General features: G+C 45.0%; 1 protein-coding gene across 1 annotated transcript in view; it reads right to left on the reverse strand.

The window, feature by feature from the left end:
* Positions 1–17,283, reverse strand: part of ANTXR1 (ANTXR cell adhesion molecule 1) — a 106,978-nt gene that overhangs the window by 44,062 nt on the left and 45,633 nt on the right. Inside the window, 1 exon segment of the mRNA XM_087969595.1 lies at positions 15,660–15,758. Within this exon segment, the coding sequence (XP_087825721.1) occupies positions 15,660–15,758 (99 nt within the window).

A 17,283-nucleotide genomic window follows, 5' to 3' on the forward strand; every position in this document is an offset into this window, starting at 1 on the left:
CACTCCTGCTGCTTGGGAGAATTGCTTTGAGGTCCCTGATAGCAATCGCGTTTAGATTTATGTACCGCTTCACAGTGCTTTTACAGCCCTCTCTAAGCAGTTTACAGAGTCAGCCTATGGCCCCCAACAGTCTGGGTTCCCATTTGACCCACCTTGGAAGGACAGAAGGCTGAGCCAACCTTGACCTGGTCAGGATCAAACTCCTGGCTGTGGGCAGAGTTAGCCTGCAATACTGCATTCTAACCACAATGCCACTAGGATGCTATACCATTTCACAGGGCTTTCCAGCCCTCTCTCTAAGCAGTTTCCAGGGTCAGCCTCTTGCCTCCAACAATCTGGCCCCTCATTTTACTGACCTCAGAAGGACGGAAGGCTGAGTCAGCCTTGAGCCTGATGAGATTGGAACTGCCAAACTGCAGTCAGCCGGCAGTCAGCAGAAGGAGCGTGCAGTACCGCCCTCTCACCACTGCGCCACCGTGGCTCATTGTCTGTGAAATCATTCGGCTTCAGCCGGTCTGCTTTCAAATACAGAAGTCCCAGCGTATGCATCCCTCACTTATTTTGTGGGGGTTTAAATTCAGGGCTCTTCAAACCGAGATCCAAAGTTCAAAGGAAGGTAATCAGGAAAGCCGCAGTTCAGTCTGAAGAAAAGACGACTCGGGAGCAGAGCCATCCCATCAGGGCAGGGGTCAAAAAAGGTCACGATGGTTGCGGCCACCACACGTTACAGATACAAAATGCACAGAGCTTTCGTGGTGCAGTTCCCGTGACACCCTTCCCTCTGTGGCCACCTCTGCTTGAGTGAGACACGGCAGCCATGCTCCCCTCTGACATAGCTCTTCCCATTTTCCTTCTCCTACTTCCAGACTATCCCCTCAATCCACCCACAAAGATCTCCCCAAAAGCTTTTAAAGTGTTGTGTGCTAAATAAAGGGACACAGGGGCTCAGCGGCTAAGACGCTGAGCTTGTCGATCAGGAAGGTCGGCAGTTCGGCGGTTCGAATCCCCAGTGCTGCATAATGGAGTGAGCACCCATTACTTGTCCCAGCTTCTACCAACCGAGCAGTTCGAAAGCGTGTAAAAAAAAATGCAAGTAGAAAAATAGGGACCCCTTTGGTGGGAAGGGAACAGTGTTCCATGCGCCTTCGGCATTTAGTCCTGCCGGCCACATGACCGCGGAGACGTCTTCGGACAGTGCTGGCTCTTCGGCTTTGTAACGGAGATGAGCATCGCCCCCTAGAGTCGGAAACGACCAGCATGGAGGTGCGAGGGGAACCTTTACCTTTACCTATGCTAAATAGATCCAGATGCCTTAAACCCCTGAGCCAGAACCAGAGTCAGAACCGAACCACATGAGCAGCGGGTGAGCGCATGCAGCTCCATTTACATGAGCTTGTGCAAATGGAGTTGCACACACCTGCCACTTACACAGAACCATTTCCTCTCCCCCCCTCCCCCCCACCGGTCCACAAAGCTGGAAAGGTTGGGGACCCCTGCACATATACTAAGACAGACCAAATGAAGCCCCCAAAACAGAAAGAAAGCCAAGGCATTTCAAATGGCAACTATCTGAGAAGACATCAAACCATCCAAAGGGCCATGAGATGTTGTTGTTGTTGTTGATGAAGTTGTGTCCAACCCATTTCAACCCCATGGACAACGTTCCTCCAGGCCTTCCTGTCCTCTACCATCTTCTGGAGTCCATTTAAGCTCATGGCAACTGCTTCAGTGACTCCATCCAGCCCCCTCATTCTCTGTCGTCAATGCTAACACTTCCACAAATAAGCATCAAACGAGCCCAGGACAGCCTCGTTCAACCACAGCACCCTCCAGACTTACTGGTTTGATTTATCAAACAAATTTTTATGACCTCCCCAAACTACCTTCAGAGGCACCTACAGGAGTGTGCCTTAAGGGCAAACAAGGGCAGAAACTGTATACAGGTAGACCTTGACTTACAACAGTCCATTCAGTGACCACTCTGAAGGTTAGTTTTGCAAATGACTCCTTTTCATCAGAAGCAATGGATCTTCTACCCTACTTTGGTGCATAAGAGTAACACTCAACACAGCTTTGTAAGTAAGCTACAGCTTTATTTTCAGATAAAGCAACTTTTCCATTCAGATAAACCAGGGGTCTCCAAACTTGGCAACTTTTAAGACTTGTGGATTTCAACTTCCAGAATTCTCCAGCCAGAGAATTCTGGGAGTTGAAATCCACAAGTCTTAAAGTTGCCAAGTTTGGAGACCTCTGAGATTAAACACAGCAACCTTTCCATTCTGAAGTTACTCAAGTCTGGGGTATAACTAAAACGTATCTTAACTTTTGTGTAGGTTTTTTTGTGTGTGTGGACTGACTATCCAGATGCATTTCTGACTTGTTTTATGGGAGTTGCAATTGGCAATTTTTAAGCAACCTGAGAATGAGCACTCCAAACACACATCTGTAACCATGGCAACAGCCCAACAGGAGTATTGTAATTCTGACACTGCAGACTGGGGGAGGGAAGCTGACAGAGAGAGGCTTGTAGATCATGGCTGGACAGAGTTAAAGCACAATGCCCCGGCCACGAAATGTGTGCATTTCACAACGGGAGGTGGCCGAAAAGGAAACCTCAACTGCACTCAGCAAATCCTTTAGCAACTGCAAAAATTCCAAAAACAAAAAAATAACGAAGGTTTGCACAACAGCAAGCTCTTTTTTTCCCCTCCCAAAATAAACGAAGCACTGTCCCTTACTTAAAGCTCCAAAATATCTAACACTGCTTGCAACTCTTCACTGCTCAAGATTGAAAAAAATAATGGGACGATTGAAAAAAATAAATGGGATGAAAATGTCAATCGTGGAACATCACTGACTGGGATTCTAAACTCTTTGAGGTTACTAATGTCATCGTTTCTGCGGATAAGATTTTGCCTGGGGAGTTTGCGGAGTCCTCTTAGGAGAGATCGTTACGAATTCTGTGCTATTTGGAGTCCAACTACCAAATTTTATTCAAAGGATCAGCTTTTTTGAACAGCAGCTCACTTCATTAGATGCCACCACAGACCAACATTTCTTGCCGCAGAAGACTAAGAAAGTTGTCCTCCTATAGTGCTAAGAATCTGAGCGTCTCCTCTTCAACATGACAAAACAACTAGACACAACCAGACAGTTTTCTTCTCCCATACCATCCCTATGCCGAACACCTAATTCCCACAGCACTGTCTTAGGTTTATAGATATTCACCCATGTAGCAGGGCTGTATTGCTGTTATCCTTCTCAACTTTCCTATTACCTTCTCCTGTTGGTGTCTTGTGATTCAACACTTCTTTGTTTGTATCCTATGATTTACGATTTATCACTTTGTAGTTTGTATGTACACTGAGAGCTTCTGTATGGTAGACAAATTCCATGGGTGTCCAATCACACTTGGCCAATAAAGAATTCTATTCTATTCTATTCTATTCTATTCTATTCTATTCTATCCTATCCTATCCTATCCTATCCTACCCTTATTCTGCTCTGCTCTGCTCTGCTCTGCTCTGCTCTATTCTACTCCACTCCACTCCACTCTACTCAACTTTCCATAATTATCTGCAGTAGCAGATAATTTTAACATTGGAAGGCAGACAATCACACCCAAAGGGAGCCTCTCTCTCATCTGTCCATCTGCTTGGTTTGGGGCTTCTCTTGTGAAAAACAGATTTTGCCCCAGCACATTCCTTCCTGGGTTATTCTGAGGCAACTATGTTTTCCTCCTGGTGCACATGATATCCATTTCTTTTGCGATTCCGATGGAAAGGAAATCTGCCTCCTAAGAAGAACACTGTGTATCCTTTCTCATCTGGGAGACTGATGAATTTGCAAAATTGAACAAAAATGTCCTCACTGGAGGCAGGAAGAATGGAAGGATGAACTCTGTACCACCAATGTTTATACCATAGCTTGACCTGTGTAGGGTATGTGCAAAAATATCAGGAATTCTTCCTTGTTTATCTAAGTCACGGGAATATTCCTTCCTTCCCTTTTCTTTCTTTATGAATCCTTAAAGAACTGGGGGGGTCCTCACATTCCCAGAATCTTTTTCCTTAAATGAAAAAATAGACTAAGTAATAGACAAGCTGAACTAGTGAAAAAGATGAACAAGAAGCCAACGAAATAAATTTCTTGCCATTTCTGTTTTTCCACTTAAGCGCTCCAAAACTGTTTTGTTTTTTTTAAATAACCGAATCGTGTAAAATATTCCGGGCTTCATCTAGCAAGGAGGAAAGTTTTCAAACAAAACAGTTGAAACCAACAAACAACTTTCATAGTTAAGTGCCAAATTTCAAAGCCCTCTTTCTTTTATTTCCATTGTGGATCTGTAAAAAAAAAAAAGCAAGAAGGAGTGAAAAAGTCGCTCCTTTGCAACATTGGAAAACATTGCAAAGTATGTATGCCTTTTAAGAGTCGGAGAGAAGTTGGCCTTTGTGAAATCCCCAAGGAACAGATTATACTTTTTTCCCCCCTTTAGGCATATCAAAATGGTTTTAGATTAGATTCTTCTTCAAATTTCTTCCGCTTTGGCACATCTGGTTGTGAGAGGCTGGTTCTGTAGGCCTTCTCAACACCTAGCAGGCAGAGGTGTCGCACTACGGTTCCCATCATCCTCAACCTGCACAGCCACAGAGATTAAGAGGTATAATCTGCCTGGGGAGGCATGAAATCATAGCTAGACAAATATAGTTCCTGGTGTGTTTTTCCCAGCCTGAGACTCTCTGGCTGGTCTCATTCATCATTGATCTCATTTATCACTGTCGTGACTCAAGAACTCATGTTTCCACTTTCTGAGAATATTTCATAAGAGGGCTGTGGTCTCCCCCGAGTTCCATCCAATCTTCTTTTGTTGTCTGGAGCTCCTGGCTGGATCCCGGTTCAGCTCAAGTGGGGGCAGCAGGGTTAATATTTTGCTCAGCGAAGTGATTTTTTTCACTTCATCACAGGCACGAGACAGCTTTCCTTCTTTCTTTCTTTTTATTCCCGGCACAAACAAAGCATTCGTTTACATAATTTTCCTCTGACTTCTTCCTGGAAATTGTTGGTTGCAAAACAAATGTTGAAACTCGGAATCCAGATAGGGAGAAATGGCGACGGTGGTGGGCCCATCTGGAAAGTTGTGGGCACATTAGGAAGACAGATAGATGGCTATCTTGAGCAGGGGTCTCAACCTTGGCCACTTTAAGACTTGTGGACTTCAACTCCCAGAATTCCAAAGCAGGCTGAGGAATTCTGGGAGTTGAAGTCCACAAGTCTTAAAGTGGCCAAGGTTGGAGACCCCTGACTTAGATGACCCTTCTGGTCTCTTCCAACTCTATCATTCATGGCTGGCTGAGGAACTCTGGGAGGTGAAGTCCACAAGTCTTAAAGTGGCCAAGGTTGGAGGCCCCTGACTTAGATGACCCTTCTGGTCTCTTCCAACTCTATCATTCATGGCTGGCTGAGGAACTCTGGGAAGTGAAGTCCACAAGTCTTAAAGTGGCCAAGGTTGGAGACCCCTGGTCTTTAGCATGCCAAGAGGAACCAGGCTTATCAAAAAAGGCCACTTAAGGGAATCTAGAAAAAAAAAGAAAAATAACAACCCCAAGAAGCCAAATGGAAGACAGTGATGGCACCAACCCCTCAAAAGACTTCTGAAGATCTCATTAGCTGTCCGAGGGCCCATTTTGCAGAAGCAAATTGATGAGGTTCTCAGACAAGAAAGGAAATCCAGAGCAATCTTGGCCTTGATGCTGAATCATAGAGCAAGAGTATCCAGAGTCGTGAAGCGGTCCAAAAGATGGCTCCAGAACCATGCACTGCGCATGTTACAAAGGGGAACTTCGCTTGCATCGTTACCACTGCCATTGTGACTTTTTTGACCCGCAAACCTGGCTGAAAATTCAAAAGGAGGCCAATGAATGGACCCTTCCAGACACTTGTCTCCTTGGCCAGCTCACTCCCAGGGGCCAATATACCCACTTCACGTCCACTGATGCCTCAACAGGCAACCAGATCCCACCACTCCAATTAAAATTCAATATATTTTTTTTTGAAAAGGACAAAACAAGTTGATGAGCCCTCAGTGTATTAAAAGAAGGAAGCTTCCTGATAGCTTCAAAACAAAAGACTGAATTGCATCACCTTCCTAGTTGCACAAAGATCTTAAAACAATTCTTGGAAAGAGATCAGACTGGAAGGTAGCGCTTCACTTGGCCATCTGCCAGCTCAGAGTTAATTAAAAATCATCTTTAAAAAAAAATCCTGACAGCATAAGAACGATCTTTATCTTTTCCCCTTTGTCTTAGGCCAAACTTGGCTGAGGAATTCTGAGAGTTGAAGTCCATCAGTCTTAAAGTTGCCAAGTTTGGAAATTGCTCTCTTAGGCGAAGAGCGCAGGGTTCTGACTACCTAACCTGGTTCCGATCCTGGTTCTCCTTCCCTTGCACAAAACATCATCTTCCCTGGCCAAAGACACTCTGGGGTTTTTCAAAGGCCTATTGGGTGCTGTGTGTTTTTAAAAGGATGGGAGAACCAAGCAACTATTTCCGTGGAAATGAAATGAAATTAACTAAACATAGTGCATATTGCCAAGCAAGCCCTGTTCAACTTTGAATGGATTCAAAAAAGTCAAAGCAGAGTCAGACTTGACTAGTTGGGTTTCTTTCTTTCTTTCTTTCTTCTTTCCTTCTTTCCTTCTTTCCTTCTTTCTTTCTTTCTTTCTTTCTTTCTTTCTTTCTTTCTTTCTTTCTTTCTTTCTTTCTTTTTCTTTCTCTCTCTCTCTCCCTCCTTCCTTTCTTTTCTCTTTCCCTCTCTTTCTTTCTTTCTTTCTTCCTTTCTTCCTTCCTTTCTTTCTTTTTCTTTCTTTCTCTCTCTCTCTCTCTCTCTCCCTCCTTCCTTCCTTTTCTCTTTCCCTCTTTTTTCTTTTTCTTTCTTTCTTTTTCTTTCTTTGTCTCTCTCTCTCCCTCCCTCTCTCCTTTCCTTTTTCTTCCTTTTTGTTTTTTTTCTCTTTCTCTCCCTCCCTCACCAATTTATTGGTCAATTTTTAACTTTACACCCCGTCTTCATTTTGTGCAACTCCTCGGAGTTTATATAATGCTCTTCTCTCTCATTTTCCCCACCACAAGCTCCCTGTGAAGTGGTTTGCACCGAGATAGTTACCGACTCACAGTCACCCATTTGCTCTGATGCTGAAGGGAAAACTAGGATGATGGGAAACCACTAGTAATCCCACAAGGGGAAGTTTTTTTGTTTTTAAACAAAATATTCTGGAAGAAGGACGCAGCAGTCACGGCCGTTGCTTCCAGAAGAACAGACGAAGGTGTCTCTACGGCCATCGGGCGTTTTAGCTCAACTGGAGGGAATTTTCCTTCAAGCCTCCATGGATGGCCGTGTTTTAGCCAGGAGTGCCACTGGAGGATGGCCGAGAGCCACAATGGTGGGCGGGATGCTGGAAAGCCCCGCCCTTTTGTGGGCGCAAGACAAGTTGATGGATGCACAAGGGGCGGGGCTTCAACAGCATGGGTGTGGCTGACGCGCTTAGTTATTCTTGGACGATCCCAAACCAAGCCAAGCCAAGCTGAGGTGGGCAAGATTAGGACTTGGGAAGCTGACAACCAGGAAATTGCAAAGCTGTAGGCTAGTTTGGCAAGTGAAAGGAAGAAGGAAGCCAGAAAACAAACAAAAAACAAACAAAAATTAAAAACCCTGGCAACCTTTAACTTCCAGGTGGGTCCCAGGAGAATTTGCAGGAAGCTGTCTGGGAGCCCTCCAAGGCCTTGCATGGAAGGGGACGTTGAACATGGTTTTTTCACACTTTGTTGTGGTTCACTGGCAGCAGGTGGGGATGGCTGAGATCTCAGAGAGTGAGGACTCAGACGAGGGGCCTGCGTGTGATGGAGGGATGAGGCCAGGACCATCAGGAAGTGCGGTGCTGCCTTCGGAGATTGTGGAGTCTGGCAGCAGCGAGGAAGAGGCCCCCAAGGAGCCTGTGCCAAGTGTGCATGCGTGCAGGACTGCTTGGAGGAAAGAGCAGCTGCCGCAGCACGGGTGACTCGGGAGTAAGGCTGTAAGGTAATGGACCCTCCCTTAAGGGATAAAAGCCAGCCCTCAGAGGTGGGATTCTTTGCAGGAAGCAAGGAAGTTCTTGCACTTCAAGTCTTGTGGAAGTTCAGACTATCTTGGTTTGTGTTTGGAGACTTTTTGTTTGGAATATTTCTTGGCAACTTTATGTAGTGGGTTCCTGGCAGCCTTGCACCACCTTGGCAAGGCTCGTTCTTATCTAGGACAATTAGTTTATAATAGCTTTTTACTGTGAATGAATGGAATTCACAGAGAAGCATTGAAGAAGTTTTGCTTTTATCTCTGTTTGGTGTTTGTTTACTTGGAACAAGGCTTGGGTCAGAACACACCTTATCCAAAGAAACCATGGCATTGTGCAGGGCCGTCTTAACAGCATTATGGGCCCCAGGCAGTGTACTGGGGCCCCTACAACTACTCTTTACTTTTATTGTCATTGCACCTCGTACAACGAAATAAAACATCATCTTCAGTGTACAATTTATGACTATGAAAATAAACACAAACACACATCCCTCACGCTCCACACATTGAATTGAAAACCCCTGATATTGCATTCATATTGCACTAGACCAGGGGCCCCCAAACTTGGCCACTTTAAGACTTGTGGACTTCAACTCCCAGAATTCTCCAGCCAGCATAGCTGGGAGTTGAAATCCACAAATCTAAAAGTTGTAACTATAGGATCACCGGGCTCTGAATATCTTGAATTTCCCCTGCTTCCTTGTTAGGCAGCTTTGGGTCCAAGAGAATTGCCAGCAGCCGCCTCCAAAGAATATCTTGGAAATCTTCACACTCTCCAGAAATGTTTGCTGATTCTGGCCCCAAAATATTTCTGACTCTCGTTAGAGAGAGAGAAAGAGAGAGAGAGGGGAAAAAAAAAAAGAGAATATTCTTTCCAAGAAGAGTCCTCCCCATTTTGTGGGGAGTCAAGAACGCCGAGAGAAGTAGCGACTGGTGCCTTCCCTCTGCCCCAAGCCAGACCAAATCGCCTGCTGGAAAGTGCAGCAAATGAGGAATGAGTGTTTGGCTGATGCTCTAATGAAAACCATGCCCCAAATCATGCTGAACCAGCCCAGTGTGCGTAGCACAGCATCGAATGCACTCCGGATGCCAAAGTTACTGATTGAAACTGCTTGCTGGGTAGGTGGGGGAAGGAGGAGACGGAGAAGCAGAAAAGGAGAGAGAGGCCTTTCGTGTGGAGCTTGCTTCTTCTAATGGGCGGCAAGGGATATTGGGAGGAGAACCCCGTTTCTGGATCCTTCTGCCTTGACCGAGTGGTTTAAATCAGAGGTGGAGAACCACGGCCCCTTTACGACCTGTGGACTTCGACTCCCAGAATTCCTGAGCCGGCCAGAATTCTGGGAGCCGTAAAGGGGCCATTGTCCCCCACTCCTGGTTTAAACGGACAGCCTCGCATCGACTCTGCCTCCAGCCAAAGTGCGGTTGCAAATAAAGTCCGTGAAGAAATGAGACGTTTTCCTGGCTGAAAATGGAATAAAAAAAAGAGATTCGCCTCAAGCCAGGCCATTCCAGACGCACCAGGGCGGCTGGGGAATTCTGGGAGTTGAAGTTCACGCATCTTAAGCTTGCCAAGTTTGAAAACCATAGGAGTAGCCTTGCTGGACTTGGTGTTCTATATACCCTCCCGATCACCACCATCACGCTGGCTGGGGATGATGGGAGTTGTTCACTAAAGCCAAGGAGAGCCAATAGGAAGGCACCCTATAAACACGACTCACAGAATAGCCTAAAGCACATGTAGGGGGTCTCCAATCTCGACAACTTTAAGACTTGTGGACTTCTTCCAGTAGAGAAGTTCCCTGAAGATGGCCACCAGTATGATTCCAAAAGCTCGGAAGAGATTTGGTCCCAGTGTCCGACCAAGATTGGATCTTATAACAGATTTTACCCATCTGATAGCTGCCTGTGGATGTTGTCAGCTCAAAGGGATAGCACAACTTTAACAACGAGACAACTATAGATGGCTTAAGCCTCTCAGATTCATAGGCTGGGCACAAGAGGACCCAAACTCAGGCGGACACAGCAGAAGATGCTGCTGCCAGAGAAGCTCTGCGCCTGAGCTGAATGTGGCCTCAGTGCCCCAGGAGCACAAATCTCATTTACTTCCATCCAGTTTGATCTGGAAGCAGGGAAAGGAGAAGGTAACGTCCAATGTCAACTTCCTGTCCTTTCTTTGCAGCTGCTCCATGGAGTTGGTCAGGCAGCAGCGTAATCAAAGGGCATCAAAGAGATTCTTCTTCTTCTTGTGCCATATTGGAGATTGCGTTGGCGATCCTATTTTTATCCACAGCCCACACGAAACGCTGCTGCTGAATTTTGTTCAAAATGGTCCCTTAAATTTTGAAGCCTTGATGTTCTTCTTCTGCCTGGACCTCGTTTGTCTTCAATCTTTCCCTGGAGGATTAAGTGACGTAGGCCGTATTTTTCCAGGTGTCGCATCCCATGTCTGAAATATTTGAACTTTTGCTTTTTGATAGCTTTGATGATTTCCCTTGGCTTCCCCAGGCAGCTTATCACCTCCTCATTTCTGATTTTGTCAACCCAACTTAACCGTAACAGCCGCCCATAAATCCACATTTCAAATGCTTCTAGTCTCTTCCAGTGGTTTTCTGTCCGAGACCAATTCTCCCCACCGTAGAGCAGGATAGAAAAGATGGAGCAACTGACAGGCCTGATTTTCAACCTTAGGCTTATGTCGTGATTGCAGGAGGCCTTTTTCGTTTTGAAGAATGCTTCTTCAAGCTTTCTCTGTCCTTGTCTTTACTTCAGGGGTCCTGTCCCAGCTTTCATGTAAATTAGAACCGAGGTATGTGATGCGTTTCAACTTTTTTTGAAACCACGGATATCATAAATATCTCTGGTTCATGAGCTGGGGGCAGATGGAAGCCATCTCATGGGAACATGGCAGATAAAAGGGGTTTGCCAGTCCATGTTTGGGCCACAGTTAGGCGTAAGTAGGAAAAAGGCCCCCATTTGCTTCATCTTATTGGCATTTGGTCAGAAATCTCTTGCCCAGGACGAGCATGGAAATTGGATGCCAATGTTTCTCTTGGAAGTTATACCTCCTGGAACCCAGCCAGGTGTTTTGGGCGATGTGGTTGCCTAGTTATATAGAAGCAACTACATTTTCTTATTTCCTTCTTGTGTTTTTTTTCAACAGTTGAGGTCTGTGCTGGGTTCCTGCAAATCTTTCTATTTCTCCAGCTGTTTGAGGCAAAGGAGGTGCTATTTTCCTGAGAGGAAACTTTGCAGAATTGGAAGAGTCCTTCAAAAGGTGGACCACTGTCGATTTCAAAATCTTCTGAGCTTCCAAACAGGAAAATATTTAGCCTGAGTTCTGGGAGGCTGGTTTTAGCTCTCCTCAATGTTAGCCCTCATGGTGTGCTCCAGATGTGCAGAAACTTCATTTCCCATAATCCTTCGCCAGAAACTAAAGCTAACTTGGAGAAGCCTGCTTCCGATTCAGGGGGGGCTCTGATCAATAACATTCAGCATGTGAACTCCTGATAGATAAGATCCATAAAATTGGAAAATACTTTTGATTGCTGACTCAGCAACATCTTTGTTCATTGTGATCAGCACTTTTTGGTCTCCCGATACGAAAGGGATTTTGAGCTTTCTTTGACTTCCCACCTGTCTTTTGAAGCCGTACTGTGCGTAAATCTGCCTTTCGGATTCTCTGCTATCCACTACAGCAGATACAACCTCTAAAATAGAGACATTTTGCTCCTGCCTCAATAAATGGTTTTATTCTCAAGGTTTCTCCATACCAGGAACTCCCCCATTACCAACAACTGGGGAAAGAAGGCTTAAAATAATTCAAGTGGTTTGGGGGCCTCTGCATCTTTGCATTGTCTGCTATCAACTCTATCAACCCAATTCCATCCATGGGGATGTTAGGAACTTTACTGATTGTACCAATCCAGCTGTGATGACCCAGGGTGGGATACAAAACAAACACAGTCACAGAAAACAGGTGACGCCCCTTTTATTCCTTCACTTTGCTCCCAAGCTCTGAATATCTTTGACAGAAGACAGAAACCTCCCACACAAACAGTTACAAGAAGAAGGAAAAAAGCAACAAGGCGAGATTCAGCACGACCGGCTGGGAAAAACATGCTTACATTTGGAAGAATCTCTTCTTCCTCTCTTAACATTTCCCTTTCATTTTTAATTCAAAAATGTTCCTTGTTGGGCTCTTGGCCTCTTCGATCTACCTAGAGTTGCAGTTTTTGCCTTTGTTTCTTTTTTCTTTTCTTTGTGGTCTTTTTTGTGGCTTCTCTATCCATTTCCACACTTCAGCAAAATCGCTCCTTTTTCTTCCCACAAGGATGGCAGTTTTCATGGGTAAATGTCACCACCGGAAAAGCTTCCTTTGGTTTTCCCCGAGTGTTACTCAAGGTTCAAACTTGGCTTGTTTCAAGGCTCCTCTGAGATTGGAGTTTTTCCCCCGGGGGTTTTCATGGGCATTCCAGTGGTCACCGTTTTTGGTTCATCTATTTCCAAGCAGAGTGCAAACTTCTTTGCGTTTGCTACTATAGTTCTTGCATGTTACATGAACTTACGACCTGTAGAATGGAGCCAGGGGCTGAGCCACATGGCAGCCTGTACCCCTAGGCGCCTTCCCATCACTCACTTTTACTAAGCTTGATCTCCCCCCAGGACTACTCCCAAGTTCTTTGCATTCTTATGCCACATCCAAAGCTAGAACCAGACAGGGTATGAGCACCGAGAGAGAACAGCATCAGAAAAATGTGGATTAATAGATTAACAGAGTTGGAAGGGACCTTGTAGGTCATCTAGTCCAACCCCCTGCCCAAGCAGGAGACCCTACACCATTTCTGACTGGTGGCAGTCCAATCTCTTCTTGAAAGCCTCCAGTGATGAAGCTCCCACAACTTCTGAAGGCAACTTCTCTTCCATTGGTGATTGTTTTCTCAGGAAAACTTCTCCTTATTTCTAGGTTGAATCTCTCCTTGTTCAGTTTCCATCCATTATTCCAGTGATCCCCAACCTTTTTTATGCCGCAGCCCGGTACCGGCATCAGCTGGGCGCCCGCGCCGGTACCGGCATCAACTGGGCGCCACCATCTTTTTGATGAAAAAGTGCTTCCGGTGACCTCACCGGAAGCACTTTTTCATCAAAAAGATGGCGGCGCCAGCGCTCGGTGAGCTTTTCGGTAGAAATGGCTTTCTACCCGGAAAAGCTCACCGAGCGTTGGCGCCGCCATCTTTTTGATGAAAAAGTGCTTCCGGTGAGCTTTCTACGGAAAAGCTCACCGAAGCACTTTTTATCAAAAAGATGGCGGCGCCAGCAACCAGCGGCCCGGTAAGACTTGTTCCGCTGACCGGCACCGGTCCGCGACCGGCGGTTGGGGACCCCTGCATTATTCCTTGTCTGGACTTCAGGTGCATTGGAAAACAGGTTGACTCCTTCTTCTCTGTGGCAGCCCCTCAAAAATATTGGAAGATGGCTATCATGTCTCCCCTGGTCCTTCTCTTCTCTAGCCATGCCCAGTTCCTGCAACTGTATGTTTGAGCCTCCAGTCCCCTCATCATCCTAGTCACTCTTCTCTGCACTCTTTCTAGTGTCTCAACATCTTTATTTATAGTGCAGTGACCAAAACTGGAGTCAGTACCAATTGATGCTCGGCTTCTCCTCATAGGCATTGTCTGAAAGCAGGGTGATGTCCTCGTTGCTGGACTCCTGCAACACCCTCTACTGGGTGCTTATCTTTGGAGCATGCTGGAAGCTGTAAAACATGGGGATGACCATGGAAGGACTGGGAAAGGAATGGAACGGCTGCTGATCTCATAAATGGCAACTCAGCTCATGTGGAGAAAAATCCACGAAGAAGCATTTCAAGTCGTTCAAAGGTCTCCACCTTCATGATCTCACTATAAACGAGGGTTGGACACTCCTTGAGCAGCTTCCAAGATTCTGGTTTGTATCTGGACAAGCATTAAAGACCCCTCCCTGAAATGGGTGTAGTTCTTGGTCTTGCCAGCTGCAGGAAGCTTCCCCATGACAAGGGATACTGGTGGGCCAATCCCACCAGCATAAAATAACACCTAACTGAGAGTAGTTGGCTCTAATGTCCCATCCAAAGGGTGGTTCTTATCTTTAAGTGGTTTTTTTAATATCATAAGTTTTATTAATACATTTTCCTTTAATAACATAAAAAATTCCAGATCTATCTGAACAGTGTGTTGTCAGAGTACAATTCATTTTGAATAATCACAGAAAGACGATCAATGTAAAAGGAATCTTAATGGGTCTAATATTAATAATAGTTCTGTAGTTAAAATAACATTAACTTATTCATATATATTTTTTCTTATATGATCAATCTGTCAGCGTTCCAGAAAAACTCCAATTAAAAACTCAAAGAGATAGGCATCTTCTCAAAGTTTCCTTTTATTAGAGTAGTTATACTGGCGCATCTGGGAAAACACGAATCTGAGAGTTCCAGGTTGTCCCTTAGTAACTCAAAAGTCCAAAACCAACCCCTTGCACCCATCAGTCCATCCCAGGGTCCAATCCCCATCCACCCCAGCTAGAGGCATCCCTTCAACCACTCCTCCTCCAGGTGCAGGAATAACATGACCTTGACCGAAGAGAAGAATGCGATTATGTCTAACTACCAACACTCTACAGTTGCCCCCTCCTACTTTCCCAGGCACAGGAATGTGGCAGCGTGGAAGCTTCTGGTATGAACGTAGCTCCCAAAGCTGACACAATCCTTCTTTTTTCCCCCCTTTTAAGTTTCTAACCTCTGATTCTGTCTGTGGAGATTCTCAGTCCTCCAGGTCATGGTCATCCCAAAGGTGCTTTTTCAAGAGGCAACTGGACTTTCTGATTTTTCTTTGAAGAAATTTGGCTTCTCATCCGAGAAGCTTCTTCAGCTCAAAGAAGCTTCTTGGATGAGAAGCGAAATGTCTTCAAAGAAAAACCAGGAAGTCCAGTTGCCTCTTGAAAAAGCACCTTTGGGATGTCCATGTCCTTGTTCTCAAGTGCAACAAGGGAGAAGGCGGTTGATCTGAACACCAGTACTTCCCTTGCCAGCATTTGTCAACAGATGAGTTCCAGAGGGGACCCCAGGGTACAGGTGGAAAAGTCAAGATGATGCCTCCAACAATTGAGACTGAAGCTCTACCCATGCTTGGGCGCATCTCATGGGGAACACCATGGCCAACACCATCTTGCCTTCTTTTGACCATACTCTGGAGATAACTCTGGATTCCTACCAACCTTCTTCTCTGTGTCAAGGACACTTGAATGAACTCGGTCAGGGAAAGCCAAGCCACAGCACTCCTTCCTTCTGCGAAGGATTTTCAGTCCATGCCACAAACTCCACAAAAATCAACAATGAAACACAACCATTCTTAAGATTGGAATCATCATCATTATCACCATCAACTGACAACATTATTATCATCACCATCATGTTGGTGGGGGTGCCAGTTTTGTTTTCATTGTCCTTAAGAAATCAAAACAAGTAAATAAAACCATTAGACCTGCAGGGTTGTTTGGTTGATAGGACAAGCAGGATAACTTACTGAGGGTGACTGTCTCATTGATCCTGAAGCTACAAAGGACTCGATCCACATTCCGGGCATGTCGGAAGCCATTTCCTGTCACCACAACTTGGAAGGACTCTGAAAGTAAAGAGAGATTGTATATTTGAGAAGGGCATTAGAGTTTTTTTTTTAAATTGATTGATTAAGGGCCATCAAGTCTTTTTTTTTTTTTTTTTAGTCCTAGAGACCATCTAGATCAGGAGTCTTCAAACTTCATCGCTTTAAGACTTGTGGACTTCAATTCCCAGAATTCCTCCTCCGGTCATGTTAGCTCAGGAATTCTGGGAGTTGGAAGTCCACAAGTCTTAAACTTGCCAAACTTGAAGACCCTTGATCTAGATCAGGGGTCTCCAACCTTGACAACTTTAAGACTTGTGGATTTCAACTCCCAGAACTCCTCAGCCAGCAAAGCGGATCTAGATGTTCTTCTAGATGTTCTTCTGATCTAGATGTTCTTCATGATTTTAAAGTAACTACTGGTTCATTAAAATTATAATTAAATGATAATGCAAGATGAAGGAAGGAACCCTGCTCAGGTATTGTATTTGTGGATTGTTTGATTTTACTTTTTTGACTTGACTTCCAGCTTTCTGTCAACCAGGAAAATTAAGATACCAATAGAAGAGATTCTAGGTAGCTCAGAGTTGGCCTCCTTAGGTCTTTTCTGAGCTTGGCAGTTCTTTTGCAGATGTTTTGTTGAACATGAAGATGCTACCTGGTCTGGTAATGAAACATCTGTGAGCAAACCAGCCAGCTCAGAGAGCCCCCAAAATTCCAGAATGAAGCTAACTCTCAATTTTGTTGTTGTTTTTTGGCCGTCATCTTAATTAAGGTCCTGAGAATGTGGCAGAGTATATTTGGGCCCCAAGAGATGCTGTTCTAAGACAAATAATTAGCAGAGGCAAAGATGAATAAGGCTCAACAGAAACAGAAGTCCTGACAGATGCTCCCGAAATGTATAACAGAGTCGTTTCTGAAAATGATGAAACACAGAGCTGCAAATGACGTTTTTATACAGTCAATCTGTTCGCAGCTGTTTTCTTCTAGCATCACAGAAGGGGGTTTGAGAGTGGAGTTTGAGCAGCAACCAACCACAGAAAAGAAAAAAAGGTTGATATAGTCTTAGGATACGATTTTATCTCATGATCTTATTTAAACAATTAGAACATTTGGAGGAAATTCGAGGAACACTTAGTGTTTTGTAAAACCTTGGTCCAACATCATGCCTGGGAAGGCATGTCACTGGAAAAAAATGGTCTGTTTAGTTTATTACCCTTAAAAAATATATATTGAACGTTTGGGGGGAATTGGGAGAACCAACTACACAATGTAGAACTTGTGTGTGTGTGTGTGTTTTAGTGCCATTCCAATCATTTTTGGTCCAACACTAATTTCCATTTAACTTTTGGGCCTGGGTGTTAAAGGGTTGAAATTGGAAGTCCATACACTTGAAAGCTGCTGGTATGGAGAAACACGGATCCAGAGTCACGTCTTCCAGTCCAAGAGCACCTGTCTTTCCGTGGGGGAAAGCACAGACAGAAGGAAGCTCAGAAGCCTCCAAATGCCCCTAGGGACCAGGAGGATAAAAAGGGGGATCAGAGCC

Source organism: Notechis scutatus, chromosome 7 (genome assembly GCF_049901735.1).
Source record: "Notechis scutatus isolate UNSWTSFEM ecotype Mainland chromosome 7, rNotScu1.2, whole genome shotgun sequence".
NCBI classification, from domain to species: domain Eukaryota; kingdom Metazoa; phylum Chordata; class Lepidosauria; order Squamata; family Elapidae; genus Notechis; species Notechis scutatus.